This window comes from Aotus nancymaae, unplaced genomic scaffold (assembly GCF_030222135.1).
Source record: "Aotus nancymaae isolate 86718 unplaced genomic scaffold, 86718_ANA_hifiasm-v0.15.2.pri h1tg000108l, whole genome shotgun sequence".
Classification (NCBI taxonomy): Eukaryota; Metazoa; Chordata; class Mammalia; order Primates; family Aotidae; genus Aotus; species Aotus nancymaae.
Window position 1 is genome coordinate 23,746,172 of NW_026988523.1, and position 27,720 is coordinate 23,773,891.

General features: G+C 36.4%; 1 protein-coding gene and 1 long non-coding RNA gene across 2 annotated transcripts in view; one reads left to right on the forward strand and one right to left on the reverse strand.

Moving 5' to 3' along the window:
- Positions 1-27,720, reverse strand: part of LOC135272306 (uncharacterized) — a 191,933-nt gene that overhangs the window by 154,664 nt on the left and 9,549 nt on the right. The window lies entirely within an intron of this gene.
- Positions 1,120-27,210, forward strand: RGS13 (regulator of G protein signaling 13). Its single transcript, XM_012444684.3, has 6 exons — positions 1,120-1,290; positions 2,535-2,605; positions 9,552-9,620; positions 13,310-13,371; positions 25,118-25,284; positions 26,250-27,210. Exons 3-6 carry the CDS (start codon positions 9,556-9,558, stop codon positions 26,433-26,435), a joined length of 480 nt encoding a protein of 159 aa, XP_012300107.1. The 5' UTR covers positions 1,120-1,290; positions 2,535-2,605; positions 9,552-9,555; the 3' UTR covers positions 26,436-27,210.

A 27,720-nucleotide genomic window follows, 5' to 3' on the forward strand; every position in this document is an offset into this window, starting at 1 on the left:
TCCTTGCATCCAAACCATAAGAAAAAGCAAACATTCCTGAATCCTCAAAAATGAATTATTTGGGGTGAGGGAAAGCCTTGACTATGACACAGAAGATTTCCTGAAGAGATCCAGCATCCCAAATGTCCTGAGGTGGGGAGGAAACTGCACAACTTGTAACCAGTGAAAATGAGTGCCATCCACAAACAACCCAGATCCTCCCCAACTAAGGCAAACCTGCCCTTTACTTCCTACATCATTGCCACATCTGTACAGCTTCTGACTTTCCACAGTTTACTTTCCTTTTCTAGTCCCAAACTTCTCCATCAGGTTTGATAAATTCAATTTCCTTGGTTTGAATCTCAAAAATATTAAAGAAAAGTAAGGTTAATCTTCTGTCTCATTGGGCTCCTAAATATTTTAAGAAACACTCCATTAACCACATTTTGTCTTCTTTACTGCTGTTTTATTCCAGCATTTCTCAACTCCCACCACTCTGTTTCTCCACCCCACCTTTCTCTCTCTCTCTCTCTCTCTCTCACTCACACACACACACACACTCACACACACACACAGAATTGGAGTAGATCCAGGCAAGGACATTCATAACCTTACCATATTCTGTATTCATTAGACTTCATCTCAAGCACTGTGTTCAATTCAGATTTTGAAGGCATATTAACAAAGTGTAGAACAGTGGAGTCCAGAACTGCTGTAGAGGACCAGCTGAAGGAACCAGAGAGGCATAACTAGAAAAGAAACCTTTTTAGGTCCTTCAGTTGTTAAAAAGTCCCTAGTCATCTGACTATTACAGATTGATTTTAATAGTTCTCAACTATTTGATAACATGTGCTTGCAGTGATGTCCTATGTGTTTGTTCTCAGTTCTCTGTCTTTTTTAAAAGGGAATTTTACTTTATACATTTTCTAAAACTAGAAAAATTATTTTGGAAAAAAAGTTTGAGTATTACTTTGAGATTTAATGGAGCTGCTGCTTCCAATCATCTGATCACTTCAGATGTTCTGATAATGTTAGATAAAACCTCTTTATCACTAATACACTGGAGTCCTGCAGCACTACTTTCCATATTCAACAAAACCTTTCTTTGCATAGATACGTGTGTGTAAAAACAGTGCATTCATACTGACGCCAGAGTGCCATCGAAGGTAATTATAGAGACAGCAAAATCCTTTAATGCTGGGAAAAATAAAATGCTGGGTGTCTCATAAAATTTCAGAACCTGATTTCAAACGAATTATAACAAAGAGGAGATAAAATTTAGCATGGTGGACTGTCCAACAGGATATATTTGTAAGTATCAGATTCTATAAAATAGTTGATAAATATAAGACTATTGGTTTGATAGAAATGCCTAGCTGATAAATGGATGCTGATTTCAACAGTAGGACTGCTGGGAGTATTAGTTTTTCTAAGAAGAAAACAAACTAACAAACACATATTCTTTTGCCTGGCTTTCTATAGGTCAAACAAAGCTTACAGTCACTATATAAATGAATCTTCTAAATTGGGCAACAGAGGAAATACTACAGTTTTAAAGTATATTATTTTATTTTATATGGTTTTTGTGTGTGTGTTCATTTTAAATGTTTTCCATTTTATATGTTTAGATTAAAACATATTATAAAATCAGACATTTCTGAATTACTTGTTTTAAAAATCATGCATTACCAAATTATTAGTTCCATTACTTTATTAGTTGTACTGAACCCAGGTGTGATTATAAGGTTTATCTGAAATATTGTTAATCTTGATTTTATAGAATTCTTTTGCTATGCTTAAGCACGACTATGTACAAATTTCTTGCATTTTTTTAAAGGGTAAGAAATTGTGTGCTGTGGTAAAAAAAAATATTGGTAAAATGTAAATGGCTCCAAATTTTACTAAATTTTATGTAACATGCTATATCATAAAGAAACATATTTAAATGCAGATATATGTAAACAGAATTGCTTTAAGAAAATTTCTTTATTTTTATAACACTTTAAGATTTCATTTAAATAACGGACGAAACAAATCTATTTCTGGCATACTACTAATACAACTCAATCCATTATTAATGCATTTATAATCACTCTGAGTATTAGATTCTATCAATGAAATGTATTTCTTTTAAATAATGATCAGGATAAAACAGTGGAGGCGAAATCATTATGGAGACATAAACTTGTTCTAAACACTCTATGCTTAGATTGTAAAAGCACACACTAGTTTTACCAAAAGAGTACTGAAAAATAAAAAAGATAAGCAAATTAATACACAACGTTAAGATAAATATAGATTATTTAAAGAAAAACCAATAGAAAAATACAAATTAAAATAGTATAGAAATGTTTATAATAATCCATGAAATTAACACAGTTTTAGAAGAGTTAATAAAAAATGGGAATAACCATAATCCAGAATTTATGAGGTGGAAAAATTATTTACTTAAAACTTAAGAGTATTTATAGATATCCTTGCCAAATATGCATTCTCCAGGAAGCACACAATAATCTTTTTGTTTTTGTTTGATTTTGTTATTATTTTATTTTTAGGTCAATGGAATGTTTTCACATATTATACCACCAACATGAGAAAAAAATGATCAGTGTTTCTTTGAAACTTGGTAAGTTTAACCACAATTTAAATCAGTTCTATGTCATGCCAATTTATATCACTCTTTCACTGAGAATACTCTTTTTTCCAAAGTGGATTTATAGTTCTATAAAATATTTGAAGTTAATTTTTTGTTGTTGTTGTTGAGATGGAGTCTCACTCTGTCGCCCAGACTGGAGTGCAATGGCACCATCTTGGCTCACTGCAACAGCCACCTCCTGGGTTCAAGCTATTCTCCTGCCTCAGCCTCCTGAGTAGCTGGGATTACAGGCAGGGACCACCATGCCCAGCTAATTTTTGTATTTTTAGTAGAGATGGGGTTTCACCATGTTGGTCAGGGTGCTCTCGAACTCCTGACCTCAGCCTCCCAAAGTGCTGGGATTACAGGTGTGAGCTACTGCATCCAGTCATTAATTTTTATATCAGTGTTGACTATTTGGGTATAACTAAAGATGCCCTTGATTGGATTTAACTAATAAACAAAATAAATTTATCAATAGGATGTTTTAATGAAATCTTATCCTAAAGAACATTAATTTTGTAAAAAAAAAAAAAAAAAAAAAATTAGAATGTACCCTTTATGGAATTACCAAAATATTTCTTTAGAAGTTCTCAATTGTAAATTGAGAGGATTTCATTCTGCCACTCGATATTGGTGCTATTAAACTGTAAATTGAGATGTATTATTTAATGATAAATATTGTTGAATGCAGGATTATAGATACTTCTTTTTAAACCACTGGTTATTTTGCAAATTACTTGTCCTCAAACTGTGGATTATATTTTCTAATTCTGTCAGATGATATTCCAAGGCTGCCTTTTCTCTTCTCATTTTAGAGGTATGAGAATTTTAATTTCTACTTCTGAGCATCTGCCTTTCATCTTTGGAATATTTTGTCATTTTTTTTTTCTCCTTGTTTAATCTCCTTTTTCCTTCATGTTTAAGTCGTGCATGTTCCTTTACTATAATATTATTAGTGTTTTGGTTGGAAGAGATAATAAACTCAGGTGGTCAATCTGATCTTTCTTACCTGAAGCTGGGTTAAATATTCATGAATTTGTCTCTTAGTTTCAATGTGGAGAGCATTATAAGGATGCTGGGTGGGGGGTTCTGTGATATTCCACAAAGTCCTGGTACATGCTGTTTGTGAATCCAGTGTAATCAACAGAAAGAAACACAGACATGTGGATGGACTTTCAGTCCTAGAAATCTTAGAATACAGGTGGGAAGGCACCAGGCTCTGGGCACTGGAGCAGAACTCCAGTCACTGGGACAGTGTCCAGTCTCCAGTCCCATTTCCTAAAGGACAGGAACAGCAGAGAACTTCTTATGGTCTATTTGTTCTATGCATAACACATCTTGTACACGATTCTGTCACTAAATATTTTCTGTAATTTAATCATTGATGCTTTTATGACATATCGATTTGTATTCCATAATTTAATAAATCTGCAAATGTTTGACTTAGAATGCTAACCAACATATAAACAACTGCTTATATGTAATTATCAAATCACATTCTAATGTAACAATTTAGGTAACTTAAAGTCTAGTAGCAGTAGATAAGTCAGAAACATAAATAACATTATATATGTATTACTTCTTTTTCAATGTCACCTAATAAGTGGCTTTGACCAAGGAACTCCCACTGAATCAGTCATGTAGCTGAGCACAGGGCTGCTATTAGTCTACACAGAGTCTTGACTGGAATTATTAAAAAGTAGCCTTTTCACCACACAGAGGAAGCCCCGCTTGGCTCCACACTTGGCAAGGGGAGTCTGGGTGGATCTCAGTCTTCTCTCTCCTTTTGGACCAGGCATCTCCATAGAGAGAACAACTTGAGTAACTGGATTTAAAGGGAAGCTGTGGCTGGACTGTCCTCTTGTCCCTTTTTTCTGTAACAAGCAAGCATCCCTAGGCTCTCTGGCAGCCCCAACCCATCAGTGTGATACATTCACACACCCAGATGTCTGGGAATCACTGTTGTAGACCCAACTAATTCTAAAGCTGGGACTTAGCCACCGATATAATGTGACAACAACAGAAATATAGAAACATGGGAACAACAAAAATTCAGAGAAGGAGGATTTGCAGATTATATGTTGACATGTTGAAGAATGAATAAAGTTAATGGGGAAAACTTGTGAGATCTGAGATGAAATTTAAAAAGAGGAAAAAATGCTGTCTAACAGAATATGTGTTTCCTGGTACATACAAAAGAACTTAGGAACTGTTTCCTGAGTGACATTATGCAAGTAGCTGAAGGAAAATCAAATATAAAGAAACAGAAAATTTTTGCATACATGCAATTTTTCTAATCTTTACAGTTCTATTTTAGAGAAAAGGAAAAGGAAATGAGTTCTTCCTCCAAAATGAGAATCTGAGGTTTAATTAATATGCCTGAGGTCACACAGCTAATAAGAGCCTGGCCTCAAGCACATGTCTGTCTGTCTTCAAACCCCAGAACGATTTGAATATACTCTCTGTCAACTCACAGGAGCTGTGGGAACCCCCTAAGCTCTAGTGCATCATCCGAAATTACTTTACCTTCACTGTACTTCTGACCTTAGTGAGTGCTGCATACTAAGACCGTTCTGCTTTTGCCAATTTCATTAAATTTATAAAAGAAAATATGATAACCTATTAATAGACATACATTTGAGTTACAGGAATCACCACACAAAAAGGGTCTGAAAATGTGTACACATAGCTCCAATAGATCAAGTGAGAAGGCAGTGGGAGACAAAAACTATTGTTAAAAATAGAGGGTAAGGAAGAGGTCAAGTGTCAGTAGAAGACAGGGATGCCTAATTATACTTATAGAGAAGACATATGAAAGAAGTACATTTTTTCCCATCCTTTTACTTAGAAGATAAGCTGTGAGCCATTGTGTAACTAGATTATATGGGTGATCACAGAGATGAGGAATCTTGAAACTTGAACTAATGTAGCTTGAAATTTGAACAAATGTGGTTCAAGGTCCAATTACACATTGGACCAGCTATTGAAAGCCAGTCAATGTACCATTTCAGTGTTAATCATTTTCAGGCAGAGTTATCTTTCTAGAAAAAGGTTTTTATTTTCATCACACTGCTATTTAAAGACCTCAGTGGATTACTTCTACTAAGAAAATAATCTAACATCTTTAGTCTCATATTTAAGATCATTTAGAACCTAGCTACACACACAAACATATCCCTTTAATAAACTCTCCCTTTTGCTTAAGTAATGTTAATCTGTATTTGCAATCGGAAGAGTCCTAATATGAATCCACCTATTCCCCTTCCATTTTGTTCCTTCCTATAGATATACATAACTTTCTTGTGTCTTGGTCCTTCTCACTTACAGTAGAGACCCACATAGAAAATGAAGTCCATCAGACTACACTTCCCATATGCTCTTATCTCCAAACCTGCAAATGAACTTGAATCTACACCTATACTTTCACTAGTTACAAGGAAATAGTAACTATTTCCTGTATTTCCACTTCTCCAATGTCTCAACTCCCACATTCTGAATTGTAACTCCTCCTTCTTCTTCAGGAACCTGAAATTCTACTGATTCTCCTTCTTTCTTTTGTGTTTTCAATCTCTGTCTATAGTTACCTTTTGCCAACTTTAGAGTATGTCACTCACATTGTAACGACTTTATTGTAACAATGCCTCCTAGAGACATATGCAGGCCAGAATGATCAAATGACAAGAGTCCTGCCTCTCTGTCATCATTGTATCTATCAACATCTTTCAAGAAAGAAAGAGACAGAAAGGAAGAAAAGGAAGGAAGGGAGGGAGGGAGGGAGGGAGGGAAGAAGGAGGGAGAAGGGAGGGAGGGAGGGAGGGAGGGAAGAAGGAGGGAGAAGGGAGGGAGGGGAAGGGAAGGGGAGGGAGGGGAAGGGAGGGGGAGGGAGGAGAAGGAAGGGGGAGGGAGGGGGAGTGAGGGAGTGGGTGAGGGAGGGAGGAGAGAGAGAGACACAGAGAGAAGGGAAAAGGGAGGGAGGAAGTAAAAGAGGAAAGCAGGGAGGAAGGAGGAGATGGAGGAAAGGCAGGACGGCAAACTGAAAAATTACAAGCAGCCTTTCATTTGTTCTGGGCTTCATTTTCTCTTGTTTTCTTTCTTCTTGTTTCTGTCCTCCCTGCTCTACTGAAACCACTCTCAGCAAGGTCATTAACGAGCATCCTGTGAACAAATGTGACACTTTTTGATCCTTTGCTCTCTTAAGCTCTTCCCAGCTTTTAACACTCAATTGGCCACTCTTACCTTTTCAATAAACTCATTCCTTGGTTTCAGTGATACTGTGTTATTCTGACACAAACTTCTTTTTCACAGTCTTTCTCTTAAATGTTTGTGTTCAGGAACTTATATTGGGCTGTCTGCTTTTCATAGTTCACATTCTCACATTCTCTTCCTGGACCATCTCATCTCTTTTTTTTTTTGGCTCCTCTTATGAGTTTTATGGAAATAGCCCACCTTTATCTTGAAGCCAAATCTCTCACCTCCATTTCTTCTCTTTCTGTCTCACCTTCCATATCCAATAATAGTTCCTCCTCCAAATGTCTAAAATGTCTCTCCTTCCCTTCATCTCCACTGCCATCTTCCTAGCCGTTCCTCACCTGAACTCTTGCAGTCACTCCCTAACTGGTCTCCCTGATGCCACTCTTGCCACAAAGCAATTCATTCTACTCACAAACCCGTTTCAAGTCTTATCACGTCTATTCTGAATTTTAAATCCTGCAATGATTTCCCAGCTCCTTACTGTGAAATCCGTGGCCTGGATGGCTTAACATGCTCAGCCTCTGCCTAGCATTACAAGTTCTCCCACCACTTTCTTGCCGCAATGAACATTTTTAAACACGATTACTGGTTCAATCGTAACTCTCTAAGCCTCTCAGCTCTCTCTCTCATTCTGTCTGCCACACTGTAAATTCATGGTAATATAATTCCTTTTTTCTTTTTTTGAGACAGCTCTGTCACCCAGGCTGGAGTGCAATGGTATGATTATGGCACACTGCAGCCTCAACCCTCTGAGCTCAAGTGATCCTCCCACCTCAGCCTCCTGAGTAGCTGGGACTACAAGTGCACACCACCATGCCCAGCTAATTTTTTTGTGTGTTTGTTTGTTGTAGAGATAGGGTCTCTCTATACTGCCCAGGCTGGTCTCAAACTCCTGGGCTCAAGAGATCCTCCTGCCTCAGCCTTGCAAAGTGTTGGGCTTACAGGCCTGAGCCACAGTGCTCAACCTAAATTCCTTTTATGTCCTCAGTGGGACATGACTCATTGCCCCTGATTCTTTTCTTAAGTTGCCCCTCCTTCCCTCAGCACACTCTTGTGTAACCTGCTGGTTCCAGCTCAGATATTGCTTGACTGGGCTGCCTTCACTAACCCCTCAAGCCTAGTTAGGTTCTCTTCCTGTGTGTATTCACGACCCCTGCACTTCCTGTATCCAAGTTCCCATCACATTTTGGGGATTTTTTGTTTTTGAGACAGGGTCTTACTCTGTTGCCCAGACTACAGCATAGTGGTACAATCATAGCTTACTACAGCCTCCATCTCCTGGGCTCAAGTGATTCTCCCACCACAGCCTACCAAGCAGCTGGGACTACAGGCACTAGTCAACATAACCAGCTAATGTTTTTTATTTTTGTAGAGACAGAATTTCACCATGTTGCCCAGGCTCTTCTAGAACTCCTGGGCTCAAGTAATCCTCCCCCTTTGCCTCCCAAAGTGCTGGGATTATAGGCATCAACCACTATCCCTAGCTCACCACATGTATTTTAATTGCTTGTCAGTGAGGACAGGAAGAGGAGAGACAAGATGTATACTGATCACAGGCAGCCAGAACTTGGCAGATAACAAGTATTCAACAGATGTTTTGAATGAACCGTAAAGACTGATATAAAAATTCAAATATCCTTAATAATTATCCTTAATTATTTATTAAGAATAATTTTTTAGACTTAATAATTCATTATATATGTGTGTATATATGTTTAGCAAACCATTTCCAGCTTTAAAATGTGGATTTAATAACTCTTAACCAATTTGTGAGTCGTTTTCTGGAAGTCCTGAGTTAAAAACCTTCTATAACATGTAATGTTATGTAAACGTGTCTGGGATGAATAAACTCTAACTGGATTTTAAAGTCAAAGTCCCTGTGCTCAGAGTAGATAAAACCAGATAAGCAACACCCTTCTTAGAACTCACTCAGAAGGCAGTTTTTTATTTGGCTGTTTACACTATTTTACTTGTCCAGTTAAAATGAGGCTAATTCTTTTTTAATATATTGAGGGGAGCTTTCTAAAAATAAGAATTGGGCTGGGCACAGGGGCTCATGCCTGTAATCCCAGCAGTTCAAGAAGCTGAAGTAGGCAGGTTGCTTTGGCCCAGGAGTTCGAGACCAACCTGGGCAATGTGGTGAAACCCCTTCTCTACCAAAAAACACACAAATTAGCTAGACATGGTGGCGCATGCCTATAGTACCAGCTACTCGGGAGGCTGAGGTGGAAGGGTCACCTAAGACCAGGGATGTGAAGACTGCAGTGAGCCATGATCATGCCACTGCACTCCAACCTGGATGACAGTGTGAGACCCTGTCTCAAAAAAGTAAAAATAAGAATTGTCTCAAAAGAAAAGCCTTGGGAGTTGGTGAATTCATTATTAACAGCCTCTAAATGAAAAGATCTTTTTCAAAGACTGAACCTAATTGTTTGATAAATAGTTAGGCCAGATAAGTAAAGTCATTTACAAATCTAAGCACCTATATTTTTACAAAATATTTATGAGAAATGACTCATTTTATTCTCCTCTCTACTCTCCCACTGATTGTATTCCATTAACTTCAAGAACCCATCCTTATTTTTTTAATTATTTATAATACTGTATATTCCTTAAAAACTGACTCTAACATATAATTATTTTAAATGACTAAATTATACAAATATGTACTATATTTCCTTAGAAAAATGAGCAGGCAGATTTGCTGGTTCTGTAAGATGCGTGGAGACGAATCTAAGAGGCCCCCTTCAAAGTAAGTAGCATTTAAGTTTCTATGGTAATTGAAAAGCATATTTATCAGATGATAAATAGGTATATATTTATGAAACTATTATAACATATTTTGTTCAGAAAGTAAAACTTGCATTTACACGAGTCACTTCACCAGAAGAGCAGTCATGTGTTACTAAGATTCTGTTTTCATTATTTGTGTTTTACACTTGAGAATCCAGCAGGTTAAATGCTTTAGAATCTATTATGAATAGTCTCTGTTCTTTTTAAAAAACAAAGAATATTGTTTGTGTTAAAACAAGATTCTTCAGTCCAAAATATTTTCTTGGTTCCAACCCTCCACATACGAAGTGCCAGAAAGCTTCATCCCTAGATAAAGAAGGTGAGACTGAAGGAGGAATCAAATGTTTACTAAACTCCCAAGTCTCTTCCTCCATACTTTGCCATAACTCAAAATGTAGCCATTTGGATGAGAACAGTGAAAAGAATAATGCCTGAGAAGAGGAACAGACCATTGCATGGGACTTGCTCACCTCAACGAATCCCAGAGTTGAGAACCCCTGTTAGACTAACCATGAGTGCCTAACCTAAGTCATGTGCAGCCCTCAGTTCTGGCCACACTTTTCTGTATGGTCAGAGCTCCTGGCATGCTTTTACTAAAGTACCAAAATGTCTAAAATGGCTTACAAGCTACTGTGTGGCAGGGAGAAGGAGAAGGACGCTGCCATGGTGGGCAGAGGAGATAGTAAGACCCAAAGCTCAGCATTTTAAATGACCAGTGAAGGCTACTGCACTACACAGGTACATCCAAGGACAAAGATATAACCTGCAAATTAAGGGACAGCGCTTCTTTCTTCTAATGATTCCCATAGAATATCACTGTCAGAGCCTGCATTTCTTCTATCTGCCTTATAGACTCACTGTGAGAAAGGCGGAAGACCAAAAAAACAAAAATCATGTTAATGGAAAGCTGCCAGATAACAGTTATTTAACAGATAAAAGTTATTTAATAGGTGCTTGGCATTCATGACCTAATTTAATTTTCATGATAACACTGTGAGAGAGACATTATTATCCCCCATTTTATAGACAATAAAATTGGGGTTTGGAGATTTTAAGTAAGACCAAGAACAATTAAGTACAGCACTGGGATTAGAACCTGGGAGTCTCAGAGACTCCAAACTTTCTTCATTCCTTTATCTGCAACATCATGGTATCTTAAAGTGCTTTCATATCTGTGTGGTATCCACTGCCCATCTGCCCAGAAGAATGGAGGGAACACAAAGGAGAACTTCTATCAGGAAAAAAGGCATTTCAAGTAATTCTAATAAAGGCACCTGGAAAGCCATAGGTCAGCATTAAACTTGTGAGATCCTCAGAAAAAAATTATAAGCAAAAATGGGGTTCAGTTAAAAACGTAATTCTATTTCCCATCTTTACTCCCAACCATAATTACTCCAATAATCTCTCACCATAAATCTCATGAGTCTTAGAGACAGAATAATTCTCTTACCAACAATTATCGACATTTAATTTTAAGCTAACCCAACACATTGATGACTCCACTCGTGTTGTAGATTTTATTCTTCTCTATATAATAGGAATGATTAGAATGAACAGGCATGCAATAAACCTTGCCTAGCTCTTTCCATTTCACTAGATTGAAAAGGTTATTTTAGGTTACTTTTTCTAAAGTTCTAACAAAAGAACGATGACTCAGATATCATTTCATGGAAATGTTTTTTGAAAGCAATCTTAACACAGCACACTGTTAAGCCTCCGTAGTGATGCAAGCAGTCCATCCAAAACCGGCAGGACTCATCTGATTTTTTGGAAAACAAAAGATACTTGACCTTTTAAAGACTGCCAATATTTTTCCATGTTCTAGGATACTTTTAATCGCTTTAACTAATCCTCCTTCACTGTGTTAGCAGCATGCTAATGCTAATGGCTGTTCCTGAAGCACTAATTTTTAGGCTGACTATAACAGGTATAGCCAATGGACAGTGCCTGCATCTGTCTATAGCCATCTTTAATTATCTAGTTGTTGAAAGTAGGACAATTAAGAATGCACCATAAATTGAATGGCAATAAACATTCTGGCTATTTCTTTTTTTTTTCCAACTTTTAAGTTCAGGAGTACATGTGCAGATGTGCAGGTTTGTTACATAGGTCAATGCACGTCATGATGGTTTGCTGCACAGATCATCCCATCACCAAGGTTTTTAAGCCCAGCACCCATCATGGTATCTTAAAATGCTTTCATATCTGTGTGGTATCCACTGCCCATCTGCCCAGAAGAATGGAGGGAACACAAAGGAGGACTTGTATCAGGAGAAAAGGTGTTTCAAGTAATTCTAATATAGGCACTCGGATAGCCATAGACCAGCATTAATTATTCCTGATGCTCTCCCTCCTCCCACACCCCACCCTACAAGAGGCCCCACTGTGTTCTCAGCATTCAGCTCCCACTTATAAGTGAGAACATGCAGCATTTGGTTTTCTGTTTCTGCATTAGTTTGCTGAGGGTATGGGCTTCCAGCTCCAGCCATGTCCCTGCAAAGGACATGATCTTGTTCCTTTTTATGGCTGCGTAGTATTCCATGGTGTATAAAGATATTTGTATTTGAGAATACAGTCATTTGCCAGTTCACCTCATGAAGCTCACCAAAATGAATAGAATTCCAGAATCTTTCACAACTATTTTCTAAATGGTAAATGGCTTCATTTATACTGTTTAGGTCAAATGTAACTTGACATAATACACCTTAATAAAAATTAAAACCGATAGAAAAATAATTCTAGAAAATAAGAGACTGAGAAAATACTAGCTTTAGGGTTACTAATTACATTATGTGAGTGCATGCAAATAGGTTTTGTGGATTAACTCTAAGATTCTAATAGATAAATAGGTAAACACTTGGCTGGTTGCAACAGCAAACAGCACATAACCTTTTAAAAAGCAATTTGGCAATTTGTACCAAAAACCTTAAAAATGTGCCTCTTTTAACCAACTTTGATTCTACTTCTGCTAGTGTCCTTGAATTACTCTAACCATGTGGCCATGGCAAACCTTAAACACAGCTGGGCTACATTTGAGTTTTAATGGTGAAAAACGAGAGAAAATCAACATGCTGTTTGAGAACAATTACGTGAACTATGGAATGCCCCCTTCTAGCATATTTCACCAACACTATAAGCAATATGACTATCAATGATTATATATTTGTAATTATAACACTATAAATGATTAAGACAATTGTGATGACATAAAATGCTAAGTGAGAGTATACACACACAAAGTATACATACACACATTAAAGAGTGTGATTACGTCTTGATTAAAAACACACAAATACAAACATAACAAATATACAAATACAAACACAAAAAAGGCTTTTAAAAACCACATCAAAATACTAATAGTGGTAATTTGTTAATAGGGAGATTATAGGACTATGGTTCTGTAGAATAGTTATTCAACTATATTTTCAAGTCTATACTACTTTCATAATTTTTATAATTTAAACAATTTAAATAGGAAAGATAACATGTAAAATATCATAGGAAGATAACTTTCCAACCAAAACCACACATGAATGGAATGTGAATATATTTTGGTGTCATTCTCAAGATAATATAATTTTATTTAGTTCAACAAAAACCTTGATAATATTTAGCCCAAACAGTGCTTTTTGTTTCTTTTCAAAGGCTTACTTTGGAGGAAGTGTTACAGTGGGCCCAGTCTTTTGAAAATTTAATGGCTACAAAATGTGAGTATTGTGCATATGTCATCTTTGAATAACTAGCGAGTTTCATTCTTCGAGGTAGAGGTGGGAGTGCCAGATGATGAATGTATGCTGTTCTTCTCACAGCCTTCTAACTGGCAACTGACACAGTTAAAAAAAGAAAACCTGGAAATAGTTTGTTGTGTCAACCACTATTATTTTCTCTGGTGTTAATTAAAACAAGATTAGTCACTGTGAATATTTATTCTTCACAAGTATATGCTCAAAATCCCTTGGAAAATATGCTTAAATAGTAACACATACCATAGCCTTCTAAAGTTAGTATTAAACACAAAAACTTAATAGCTGGTCTTGATGCCTTCAAAAGTAAGAGTAAGTTTGAGTCTTGATGTCCTAAAACTCCTCCCCAAAGTTTGTAAACTTTTTCAGTGTTTTATTTAAGTGGGACTATACATGGGTCTGTATATAGCGGCAGGTAAATATCAACATTCACATGGTATAAATTAGAGATATCAGCAATAGATGTAAGAGAGATAAAGTCGGGGTTCATGCAGTAAAAATGAAGGAGGAGGTGCATTCGAGAGAACAGTCAATTGCATGTGGGGTCAGTAATACCAGCAGGTTGTAGAAAATGATAAAACCAGAAGATAGGTACAGAAAAAATGTAGGGTGTGGTCACAGAAAATCCTCCTGTTGAATTTGGTAATTTTTTAAATGGAGTTGGTTCCCCTCAATGCTTGTTAATTTTTGCCTATAGACCTACCTTTTTATTTAAGATCCCATTTTAGCCTCTCTGTGAATATTTCATCTGTTTAGAACTATAGACTATGAAGGAGAGTTAGCTGTACTTTAACTTGTGGGGTGTACCGGTGGCTCTTCTGGGAAAGGTACCTTCTGTTCCTCCTTGGGGGTTGCCATGCTCACTATCTTCTCTTTCTGACTCAAGACCCTTTTTGCTATGGACTCAGTTGTCACTGCCCAGCCCAGAGGGCAATGGCAATAGGTGTAGATCCTTGGCTACTCCTACTGAAACACATTAATCGACCATTCTGGTACTTACTTCAGCCCCATCCCTAGGGCTGCATCTACCTCCACAGGCTCGGATCACCACCTGAGCTCTCATTTTTTGTAGCATGCCATTCCAATGGGCATTTGGGGCCATAGTTTCTTTCTTTGATGCAATCACCACTGCCTTTCACTTTTCAGGTATCCCTCATAGTTTATAATCCAATTTGCCAGCATGAATGAGAATTTAAAACAAGCATCTTCTGGGTCAATTTTAGAACGTTAAAATGGGACGAAGAGACAAAAGTGTATATTCAGTTAACTATATTGTAAATTTTTGTCCCAATCCTTTGTAATCCACATTTTGCAACCTTGCTAGATTGATCTCTTTCTTGGAGTTTCATACTCTTCATCTGCAAAATGGGAGTAATATCACTTATCCTTTCAGCTTTACTGTGCAGGTGAGATACAAAACATGTAGCTTAATGCCTAATATAGATTAGGCACACAGTAATTGGTAGTTTCTTTTAATAGTAATAAAGTACATGTCTTTGAATAGCATTCTTTTTTCTCTGCTGCCTACGAAGAAGTCCAAAATCATGGTATGTAGTACTCACTACACTCTAACCCAAAACATTTTCTAAAACTTGTCTCTAGCTATGCCCCTTCACATAACATGCCCTCCACCAATGTCACTGTCACTTCATTTTCTACTTGTACATCTATGATTCTTCTGGTCCAGGCTTTTGTTCAAAGTCCTTTTCATCTCTACTTACTCTTCATCTTTGAAAGTCAAATTCAAGTGCCACTTTCTCCAGGAAACCTCTTTGAAATTTTTCCTTTGCCTCCTATTTTGTTAGTATTAACATTTACTCTGCTTTTAATTGTAGCTACTTTGTGTACTGGGTTTTTTATATAGTAGCTTTATCATTAGACTGTAAATTCCTTGAGAGCACAGCTTGCCTCTCATTTACCTTTCAAATCCCTGAGAAACTGAAAATGTGCTTTGTAGCTAATGAGCATGTAATAAATGTTCAATGAATAAATACAAAAAAAAATTAGTGAGAAAAGATCAAAACACCAAGCCATATTATGTAAGCTTCTGTACCAATCCTAGAAGCCTCATAAGCAAAGTGAATAGGCTTAATTATTTGGCAAGGATTTCAAGTGGTCATCTGCCTTGCTAGAATCAGCAATGTATAAATCTAGTGTCATGAGAATAAGCAAAGGCTCTAGCAAAGATGAGAATAGGAAAACATCACACTGCCCTTTATAAAAGCCAGCAAAAATAGGGTAAGAGCGTTTCTAGAAATCATATTACTATGAAGTTTATGTAAAAATTCAATAATCACATAGTTAAGTGATAAAACAAGCCATTCTATGGATCATCCAGCCAGTAAGATAAAGCTAAGAATACAAATATTAAATGTGCCAGAGAATAAAAATGTGTTTACCTTAATCAAGGACATTAGTAAAATGCATTCTTTAGCTGAGATATGCAGATGCATATTTTCACATAGATTAAAACATTATTTCTAAGAACATGTAGCTAAGAAACACACATGAAAAAGAAATAAATCAGCCTGGGTTTCAATAGATGAACAGGAATTGGTTTAGAGATGTTTGCTGGGGAGCCATTAAGTCATAGTAATCAAAATACAATTAAATTCAACATCTTGGTGGGAAAGTGGGATCCAAGAAAACCATCAGTTTGAGAACAGAACTATGGCAAAATCCAAAAGTTAGTTAGAAATTAAGAATGCTAGCAACTTAGACACGTTCAAGATATGCTATTTAAAGATACATTAGTCACAAATGATTTTTTAAATGTCAAAGATTTTTTTTTAAAAGAGTGTGTGTGCCTTTGCTCAATATTCATTCAATAAATATGTATTAAGTACTCTTTAGGCATCTGGCAGTGTGTTTAGGAAAAAAATTCCAAGTGCTCATAAAAATAACACACAAAAAAAAGATTTTTTGAAAACTGAAAAGCCCCTAGAAGAAAACAAGGAAGCCTATCATTTTTGGCACATTAAGGTAAAGTAGAAAATAGTGATTAACACGAATGTTCATTGCAGCACAGTTTACAATAGCAAAGACCTGGAACCAACCCAAATGCCCATCGATGATAGACTGGACAGGAAAAATGTGGCACATATACACCATGGAATATTATGCAGCCATCAAAAACGATGAGTTCGCGTCCTTTGTAGGGACAGGGATGAACCTGGAAACCATCATTCTCAGCAAACTGACACAAAAACACAAAATCAAATATCGCATGTTCTCACTCATAGATGGGTATTGAACAATGGGAACACATGGACACAGGGAGGGGAGCACTATACACTGGGGTCTGTTGTGGGGGAGTGGGGGGGACAGCAGGGGGTGGGGAGTTGGGGAGAGATAGCATGGGGAGAAATGCCAGATATAGGTGAAGGGGAGGAAGGCAGCAAATCACACTGCCACGTATGCACCTATGCAACAACGTTGCATGTTTTTCACATGTACCCCAAAACCTAAAATGCAATTAAAAAAAAAAAAAGAAAATAGTGATTAAAGCAACATCTAGTGACACCCTGAATGGAATTCCAAAGACAAAACAAATACATACTTGTTACAAATGGTAGCCTTTGACAAAAAGTTTCATGTAAGGGCCTGATCAGCAGTATTTTAAAGACAGAAAGATGGTTTAGAAGAAGTAAGCACAATAAAGATAAATAGGTACACCTTTCAATGAAGAAATGTAGTGTGAAACATTCCTCAGGATTTGGTGTGAAAACCAGTATCATTAAAAACTCTCCACAATGAATTAGGCAGAAAGTACCCTGAAAATTCCCAAGTATACAGGTTACAGAAACTTCTCCAAGTTTCCAAACATCTAAGTTTTAAGGAAACAACTAATTTTCATATGGGCACAGAATTAGTGAGAAGTTTTTAGACCAACCAGGAAAGTTTGTCTGAGCTATTAGTCATCTTCCCATAAAACTATCTAAGAATAACCTAAGATTTTTTTATTTGAATGATGTTGACCCAAACTATGGCACTACACCCAAAAATATGGTTGAAGTTTCAGGCATTGCTAGGATGAAAACTGGAAAAAAAAAAAAAATCCTGCAGGTATTTCTGACAGCTTAACATCAGTAGAGATACAGTAGAACTAGAAAAGATACAAAAAAAAATGCATCTGAAATAACATGGGGAACTACAATCACCTAAAATCCAAAGACTGAAAAAAAATCAAAATCTATAATGCCAGAAAAAACTGAGCTAGAAGATTCATACTTACATTTATTGACTAAATCACAAAAGTTGAGAATAGGGATTGCTCATTGATATTTGAGTACATTATGTTTCATATAAATAACAAGAAAGTTAGTAAAACCACCACTAACTGCCTTGGATGACCCATTCAGTCCTGCCTTGTGTCTGGCAGAGGTTCCCAGCGCCAGGTACACTGGAGTAAAAGAGGCACAAAGAGTCAATGTGCTCAGCTGTTGTGCTCCCTCTAGAGGGAGGAGACAGACAAGCAAGCAAACAAGTAGATGAATAAATAACTACAAAGTGAGAAGTGCTTTGAAGAAAATAAAACCAGGTGATATGAAAAAGAAAGGCAGGCACAAGAGTGTAATTCAATTGGATACTTAGAGAAGAATTGTCAGAAGGGGTAAACTTTGAGCAAAAAGCTGAATGATGAGAAGCAGCCATGCTGGGGTCTGTGGGCAGAGTGGCCCAAGCAGAGGAAAACCATGTTTAAAAGGCCCTGAGAGATGAGTGAGGACAGCGTGTTCACATAATAAAAAGAAGCTCAACATGACAGAAGCATAGGGCCCCATAGGCCACATGAATAACCTTAAATTGCAAAGTAGCAAGATTAAATGTACTTTTAAAAGATCCCCCTGATTCTCTCCTGAGGAAGTAAAGTAGAAAGACTAGCTAGAAGGCTGCTGCAATAATTCAGGTAAAATTGGAACTCAGTGAGGAAGACAAGGTTGGGGGAATTTGCACATAAATGCTAACAAAAGCCATAGGGCTATGAGACCACTGAGAGGCAGAGTTCAGACAGAGGAAAACACACCCAGAGATGAAATTTAGGTGTGTACTACTTCCAAGTCCAGGTAAGCAGAGAGGTCAGCGAAATGGATGGAAAAGGAGCAAAAGTGAAGTAAGAATGATCAAAATAGCACATTATCGTGGAAGCCAAAGAAGGGAGTGTTTCAGGAAGGAAGCTGCAAATTGTCAACATGCTGAGAAATCAATCAGGTGAGGCGAGGAACAGTGACCTCTAGACATGGCAATATGAAAGTCAACAGTGCCTCAACAAGAGCAGTTTCATGGGTGTAGTGGAGACAGGTAGAAACAGAAGTGAAACATAGGATAGGGAATCATTTACATAAGTTTTGCTGTGGAGGCCTGCAGAGAAAAGAGTAGTGACTGAAAGCGAAAATGAGGTCAACAGCGGGAGTTTGAGTCAGTCGCTGTTACTAGTTATATTTGGGAAATAGAGCAATATATTTGTATGATGGTGGCAACTATTCATGAGGAAGAAACCGATGACACAGAAGAAAGTGGAGATGATTATAAGAACAATAGAGGAATGCAAAGTGATGGAAAAAGCAAAAGTAGGAGGGAACCAGAAAAAAATTGTTTGGCCATCCCGAAAAAGAACAGGGAAATTTGCCTCTCAAGAGGGAGGTTATAAAGGAATACAGATGGAAGTACTCTGGTTATTTGCTGGAGAGAAGACAGTGAATATCCATCTGATTAATCTGTGCTCTCAGAGAAGTTTGAGGCAAGGTCTCCATAGATTGCTGAGGAGAGGATGTGTTAGTATGTTTTAATGTAACAAGGGAGAAGGTATGAAACAGTTTCTGCAGATTGAGAGAGCCATAATACTACGGAAGGATCACTGGATAACTGGGCAGTGTTCAGTGTCTGTTTAAAATTTGAAGCTATTATTTCAAATGCAAGACCACAGCTGTATATTTTTCTCTGGCTTGTTCAGGTTGCCACAACACACACACAGAGCAGACATTAAGCCATTCCAGATAAGCAAGTGCTCTGAATCACAGAGTTTGCTTCAATCTTTTGATAAAAATCATCCTTGAATGCACTATTTTCTATCCTTTCTAAATTATCACAATCCCATGCAGACAACCTTAGAAATGCCAGTTAATTAGTGTAGGGTTGCCATATTGCTGAAGACAATGAAGGCTGCTCCATATCATGATCCATCTGTGTGGGCTGGCGCATCTTCGTCAGCATCATGGCGCAAAGCAGGCAGCAGAAGTTACTGATGGTTACTGTTGCTCCCTGTGTGCGTCCTGATCCCAAAGGCAGAGTCATTCTCTTAGCTTTTTTCATCTGTGCAAGCTCCTTTGCTGCACAGCGTGATTGGCAGTTTCCTGCACTATCACTTATTCCAATCTCTGCTACCTACTGCTGTTGCCATGGTTCCCTTCATCAACCCTTACATGACCTGCACTGCCTTGCCTCTACCCTTTCCACTTAGCACTTTTTGTCTTCTTTAACTTCTCATGCACTTCTTCACTTTGCAAAGGGAAAAAAAACCTGGCCTGGTATAGACATCACTGTTACATTAGTGCATTTTTTTGGGTATTGCTTTCAGAAAAGCAAAAAGTAATAGCATATCAGATGTAATCCTGTGGTCTTTAGTGCTTCTTAGATGTTGAATAATTAGGGTCTGCTCCCTCACTTTTCAAGAGCCACAGAGTCATTTTAAAACATAGAAACATGAGGGATCCAATAGCCCAAACTGACATTCGTGTGTTCAGTACCCACAACCTGTGACATTTGTGTGTTCAGTACCCACAAACTGACATTTGTGTGTTCAGTACCCGCAAACTGACATTTGCGTGTTCAGAACCTGCAAACTGTGACATTTGTGTGTTCAGTAGCAGTCAGTGTTGAGGCACTGGGTACGTGAAGATGAATAAGCTGCAGTCCTAATCCTCTTAAGAGTTCTCAGGTGAATGGGAGGATAATGGAAGGAAACTATAGCAAAGAGGGCTGACCTTTGTCACTGGGGCAATGGAAAATGTTGAGGGGGAAGGGTTTTGGCTAGATTTTTGTTTTAAAGGGTTTTCTCTTATAAAATTACAGAGAAAATTGAAAGCAGGATCCGATAGATGAATCGAGGCTTCTTCAGATTTGATGGTTTACAAATATATCTAAAAAATCACAAACAAAAATAATATGTAAAAGGAGAACAGAAGGTAATGCAATAAAGATAACAGAGATAGTGTCTTTAGTGTATAAAGAGACATTAGCAATGCAAAGAAAAAATAGACAAACAATTTAGAATTCACAGGAAAAAAAGGAATGGTCAGTAAAAATGAAAAACTGTTTAACCATTAATATTTTTAAAATGCATATTTGAACAATTACAAGTTACTGATTTTGCCACATTAGATTGGAGAGGGTGGAGTAAGTGAACACTGACACTGCCATTGGGAATGAAAAATAATGAAATCCTTCTGAAAGCAATTTTACAATATGTATCAAAAGTCTCCAAAAACCATTACATCTTCAATCTAAAAATTCTACTATTTAAATCAATTATTTTCTCTAAGAAAATAGACATTCAAAGATTTATAAGCCAAAATGTTCAACGTAGGATGACTTATAACCAAGAAAAGGGGAAACAATCTAAATTTCAATAATAATTGGGAGGCTAAATATATTATGGCCTCACCCATCAATAGACTATTATATGATCATTTAAAGTGAAAAGGAGAAAGTGTTTGCTATGTGCTATTAACTATGAAAGAATAAGAATGATACACAATTGCTTTCATATTATAAAGCTGATAAGATCATTCCAGTGTGTACCTGTGTTTGTATAGATGAATGAATTCTAGCTAGGCAGGCAATTAGTCAAGAAAAAAAGATTAAAAGAATGAAAGGAAATATACCAAATTGTTAACAGGGCTTATTGCTTTACTAGACGTTTTCTGCATTAAAAATGGCCCACAGTTCTTTAAGCTGTGTTTATAATATTAATATTATTAATAACAATGATAAAGTAGGAGAAAAATCAGAAATTATTAACAGCATAGAAGCCATACAGATAATTTTAATAAAACCAAAAATTCACTGTAAAACTCCACACAGATTATTGTAGAATTATGAAATGCATGATCACCAGTGGTACAGATTGAAAATAAAATGGATTTAAAATTAGTTTAGAGGCATTTCTAATGGTGCCACAACATAGCACACCTTTGGGATTTCCTGCCTGATGTAAGCCTTGCAGTCTTACAGAAAAATATCATGCTGGAATAGATGGGCCACTGTTCTGACTCAGCCATGAGAAAGCCTACATTTCCCTTCTGCATCAAGAACACTGTCATGTGTCACCTTGTGTGTCATAGAAATACTAATTTTAGTGACTAGTTTTAGAAGAACAGGCTAGAGATTCCCCCAGGCACCACTCTCACTCTTTAAGGAAAAAGTACACACTGTGTATGACATAAGCCATTTCTTTCATCCTCCCAATTTAAATGAGCAAGTCTGTTTTTTATCCCTTATTCACTCTGCTCAAGCAGAATCTCTTGAGCATAAATGTTCTGGAATTAGTATCATTTAAAATTTCAGAACAGCCTACATTGCCTGATTTAGAAAAGGCTTTTCCACCTTGTAATTCACTTGTTGTGTGAATCAATAAAATTCTAAACTGAGCAATTCAGTTGTGACTTTAATAGTTACTAAGATTCCTGGAACACTTTTACACAAACGCATTGTCAGTCACTAGCTTGAGTAACTTGCAGCATATTGAGACAAAAATTAGCCTGATGAAGACAGAATTCTGTAAAATACGCCAATCACATGAGTCTACTCATTCTGTACACTACAATTATATCTGAAATATCAGACAGGCTCAAGTAGTCCAGCTTTCCTTAGTTATCACACAGTAACAAGTGACATAAAATCCTTGTGATTTACAGTAATAAAGGTTCACTTCTTTTTCATGATACACAATAGCTAGGGTCAGCTCCAGCTCTATTCCATGCATTCATTCCAATCTTCAGGCTAAAGGAGCAGCTCTTTTCTAGAATATGCTCTTCTTTTGGTGGCTGTGAGACATGGGAAATTGAACAACATGATGTTCTAAAACCTTCTGCTTGAACATGTCCATGGCACTTTTGCATGTATTTCATTGCCTAACACAAGTTCAATGGCCAATCCTGATATAAACAGGACATGGAAGTATAATCCCCCGACACAAAGATCAGGAAATAACTGAGGAATAATACTACAATCTGCCACATCAAGTATCTGAAATACATCATATTTTAATAGTATATATGGAATACTATATATCTAAGCAGTATATATGGAATACCATATATCCATGCAGTATATATAGAATACTACAACTTTGGATCTATAATCTGTGTATTTATGTGCAGAGAGATAGATAGATAGAGGAAATAGATTGTGAAGACAGAAAAAAGATAGACAGACGGACAGACAGACAGACAGACAAAGCAATGCATATATGGCTTCATTAGCAAAAGACTTTGGTATGTCAAGAACTGTAGAACCATTTGGCCAGCCAAAAAGAAGCAAAGATACTTCTTCCAATCTATCAGGAAGGAAATTAAAGAAACCAGATACAGATACAGTTGGTTCTAAAATGATAATCTATACACATTTTACTATACAATTAGGCTAAACTTAAATATAAACACAAATTCAGAATACTAGCTTGGAATCTAATATTGGTCTCCATATCATTTTCCTGCCCCTACCTACTCACCCACCCAACTCATCCAAATAGACCATGTGACTGGCTGTCATTCCATGATCCATAGATTTTTATCTGGCATCTCATTTTTTTCTGTTCCATAGCTAAGTACAAACTATTTAAATACTGGCTTCCAACTTTACTTGTTAAGCCACAAACAGCGTTTTGTTCTGATTTATTTGTTCATTTGTTTGTTTTTTGGTTTGCCTACAATTCAGCTCTCTCTCTAATAGGAGCACCAATTCCTGTATCAGTGTTCTCTACTCCCACCTTTCTGTGCCTATGTGAGACAACACACAACTTAGAGTCACTTCAGTGTGAAAATAAACTTCATGTTTGAAATCCAAAATATATCCCCCTCATGTTGGATAGGAATATCTAATCTATACCATTTTCTATGTTACATTTATATAACGCCTCTACCTCATCTGTCCTCTTAACTCAGCTCATGTTATGTCCTTGTTATACCATCTCCCACACAATGTCCTGAAGGCTGCATTTGCTCACATGATAATAATAATGCCATGCTCCAATTCTGAGTATTTCTAGGATACAATATTTATATTCAGCTTTCCCCAACTCCAATGCCTCCTTAGAAGAGATCTACTTCTATTTGCATTCTTTTTCTTGAAGACAAAATACTTTGTTACCTTTGTTCCTTTATCACTGCTAACAAAGCCAAGCTATGAAGGAGCCTGGCTTTCTAGTGCTAGAAAACTTGATATGATCTCTTAGATGAAGATCCAGGAAAACATGATCTTACTCATCATTTCCATTCCATCTGGCTACTATTATTTCTCATAACAGTAAATGATACTGACCAAGATACTGTTAATAAAAATCCCATGCTTTTGGAGGTGATAGATATATTTATGGCATTGATTGTGGTGATGGTTTATTGAGTGTATACTTATCTCCAAATTCATCGAGTTGTACTAAATCATGCACAGCTTCTGGTAAATAAAATATCCTATGCTAACAATCTCTAAGTGGTCATTATTCAGTGTGCCTACAAAAACATTTCTAGTAACATCAATTGAAAGTTACATTATTGTTTTCTCATTTAGCAATCCAATTCCTCAGATATACCAAGAGACTTTCTAGTCCCCCCAAAATTTAATATCTTGAACCTTGAGAATACTTGGTCCTCCCAAAGATTCCAATTAATATGCTATATTTGTGAGAGCTCTCCTAATCCTCTTGTTCAAATATAAAGTAGTGTCTCAATTGGAAAAGCTCCTCCTAGGTTTATTCTTATCTAGGTGCTTCGGAAAGGCCGTTTAAGTTCAGAACTGGAGATAAGAACCTTTGGCATCAAGTGTCATTTGATGGTTATGCTGCACATAATCCCTATCCTGTACTAGATTCTGAGATAGTTTCTAGCATCCCGTTTGAATTTTTATTTCTTGCCTGCTCCCTTATATCTGGTTTGAAACACAAACCATGAATATGAAGTTAAATTTTGCATTTATCTGTGTTCTGCTCAGATTGGACATTGAGAAACACTCTAGGTTGTACAAACTGATTAGAGTATCACTCTTACATGGCTTGGATATTTTTCTCCCAACCTTGACCAAGAAGTTTACATTTGAAGCCCTGCTCTTACCCTACCATTTGGTATGAGATCTTAGATTTTTCATGTCAGCTTCATGATGAGAGCCCTGTCCCCCTCAGCAGCTTAAAGTCATTTTCCTAGGTTCTTCTAATGTCTCCTGTCCTATCTGTCCTAGACCCATCTACACTGGTGGGCATTTTGCTCTGAGTGACTCATAATAAAGGGATGACCTCACCAGTGATCAGCATTATCAAAACACGCTTCAATTGTTAGCTCTAAGTGTGTGATAGACATGAAAATTGATATATACAGATAGATGTAAAATATTTACTTGTTAAATAATTTGTGAGTTTTTAATCAGACTTTTTTTTAACTGCATTGCTTAGATTTTTTGGTGAGTTTGACCCATGAAAATAAACTGATTTCTCCTCCACTTTTAGATGGTCCAGCCATCTATGCGGCATATTTAAAAATGGAGCACAGTGATGAGAATATTAAATTCTGGATGGCATGTGAAACCTATAAGAAAATTGCCTCACGGTGGAGCAGAGTTTCTATGGCAAAGAAGCTTTATAAGATTTACATCCAGCCACAGTCTCCTAGAGAGGTAACTACCTGACAATGACAGGAATGGAAATCAGTTCATCCCTGCAAGGGCACTAATATCTGTCAAGCATCCATAAGTGCTGGGCACTTTACAACCAGTATCTCCTAAAAGGCCATAAATTCAGTATTGCTGACCTTATTTTACAGATAACAAACCTGAGACTCTGAGAACTTGTCCAGTGTTGCACAGCCATTAAGCGGTAAAGTTAGGATTCAAAATTAGATCTACTGGTTCCAAAGCTTCTCCCCATTAAATTATCTTATTTTCTAGGAAACTTAAAAGAAAAAAGGAGTCTGTGGTAAAAGCATTGGTCTTGCCAGCAGGAACTGTACATACCATGAAAAGATATGTAGAAATCCTGCATTGTTCAACAATGAGAACTAAAAAGTCCCGTAAGGGAACAGAGAGGACAGTGTATGACATTTCTATCATGCAGGGCAAGCCCATGTTATTGACACATTCCCCAAAACTCTTGTCTGGAAAATACTTGGTTTATTGAAATAGCCACTTCTCTCCTCTATTTATCCAATTCTCTTCATTTTCTTCCCATTTCAGAGCATATTCAGTTAAATCAACATTTGTGACTATTAAAGGAAGATAAATTTTAAAATAGCACCAACTTCTCTTTTTTTAAAATGAGACATTTGGCTTATAAACTTCCCGGTTTGTAGACTGCTACTAAAAAACCACTTACATCCTCTGAAACAAGCCATGGTTTCAGAGACTTCCCTCATCTTGAGCCTTATAATTTTGTTTTTTGTTCCTCTTGGATGTGGAAGTGGATATTTACTTTTAAAAAGCACAATGCTTATTTTTTATATATCTTCCTAGATGCCAATAAAACTACAAAAAAAATTACCCTATTCCACTGAAAAGGAGAGCAGGAAATAAATTAAGTCTTTCTATTATATGTGCCTTTTTTCAACAATGCTTACTTATGCCGTACATGTAATTTCACTTTTCAGATTAACATTGACAGTTCGACAAGAGAGACTATCATCAGGAACATTCAGGAACCCACTGAAACATGTTTTGAAGAAGCTCAAAAAATAGTCTATATGCATATGGAAAGGGATTCCTATCCCAGATTTCTAAAGTCAGAAATGTACCAAAAACTTTTGAAAACTATGCAGTCCAACAACAGTTCCTGACTGTAACTCAAAAGTTTAAACAGAAAACAGTATATTGAAAGTGGTGGGTTTGATCTTTTAATTTAGAAAAACACAAAACCAGGAACACAGTACAAACAGAACAGAAATCAAACTATAAATTGACTTTTAGTTCCTAAAAAGAAACAGATGCCAAAAGCAATGGAATCTAGAATTTTTATAACATGAATAACAAAATTTACAGCATACCTATGTAGTGCAATTAACATATAATGAAAAGGAGAGTCCCTCTTCATTACACAAACATTATGAAGTTTTTACTGTAGTAGTCAATTAATGGATATTTCCTTTATTAATACTGTCATATGAATTAGTTCTTTAAAAATTGTCATATGAATTGTGTTTCTAGCATGAGATGTTCTATAGAGTACTCTTAATAACTTGAATTTATAGACAAATGCTATTTAAAATCAATTGTATTATACTATGAGAAATATCAAAAAGATATGTTCTTGAGAGACATTTTATCTATAAAATTTTTCTACTATTTTGTTCATAACCAAACTTCTTTATCACATGTATCTTCTACATATATAACATTTCTGATGATTCTAAGTTCTTAAAAAATATATGAATTTCTTCATTTGCGCTTACATTTACATAGCTATAAGGATATAAAATGTGGTTTCTATATTTTGAGATTTTTTTCCTTACAATGTGAACTCATTGTTGTATTGGAAATCAATAAAGCCAAATATCAACTGAAAACTTACATGATTTTTTCCAAAGGCAAAACAAATATATTTTCTAGTACAAATTTCAAAAGGCCTAAGATGGTATAACAGTGAGAATATATTTTTTTATTTTCCATAGTTTTCCTGTAAAGTGTATACAATTTAACACATTCATTGGCTATTACCATCCTATCACTTTAAAATATGAATAGAATCCAGATTCAACATCCATAATGAGAAGCTCATCATATTTATGAGCATAAAATTTGATCTGTTCCATTTTATACTTAAAAGGGAACAAATCAGAATTTCAAGTCTTGTATTCCTGAAGGAAGAAAACATTCAAAAATGATTTTTCCCTATTGAAATCATTTTTAAATATGCATGTTTTCTCTTGATTTTGAAAAGTGGCTTAAAATAGACTCATTTGACCCTTGTAGGGAAGCAAAGTTTTCTCTGTAATTCTAGTGATTCACTAATTGGTTTACCACTGAATTATTTATTCCATGAGTCATTACATTTTACTGGTACCAAGACGTGTAAATTTGGTCAGTCAGATGCTTCTGTAGTTCACGAAATCACAGGTGTTTTTC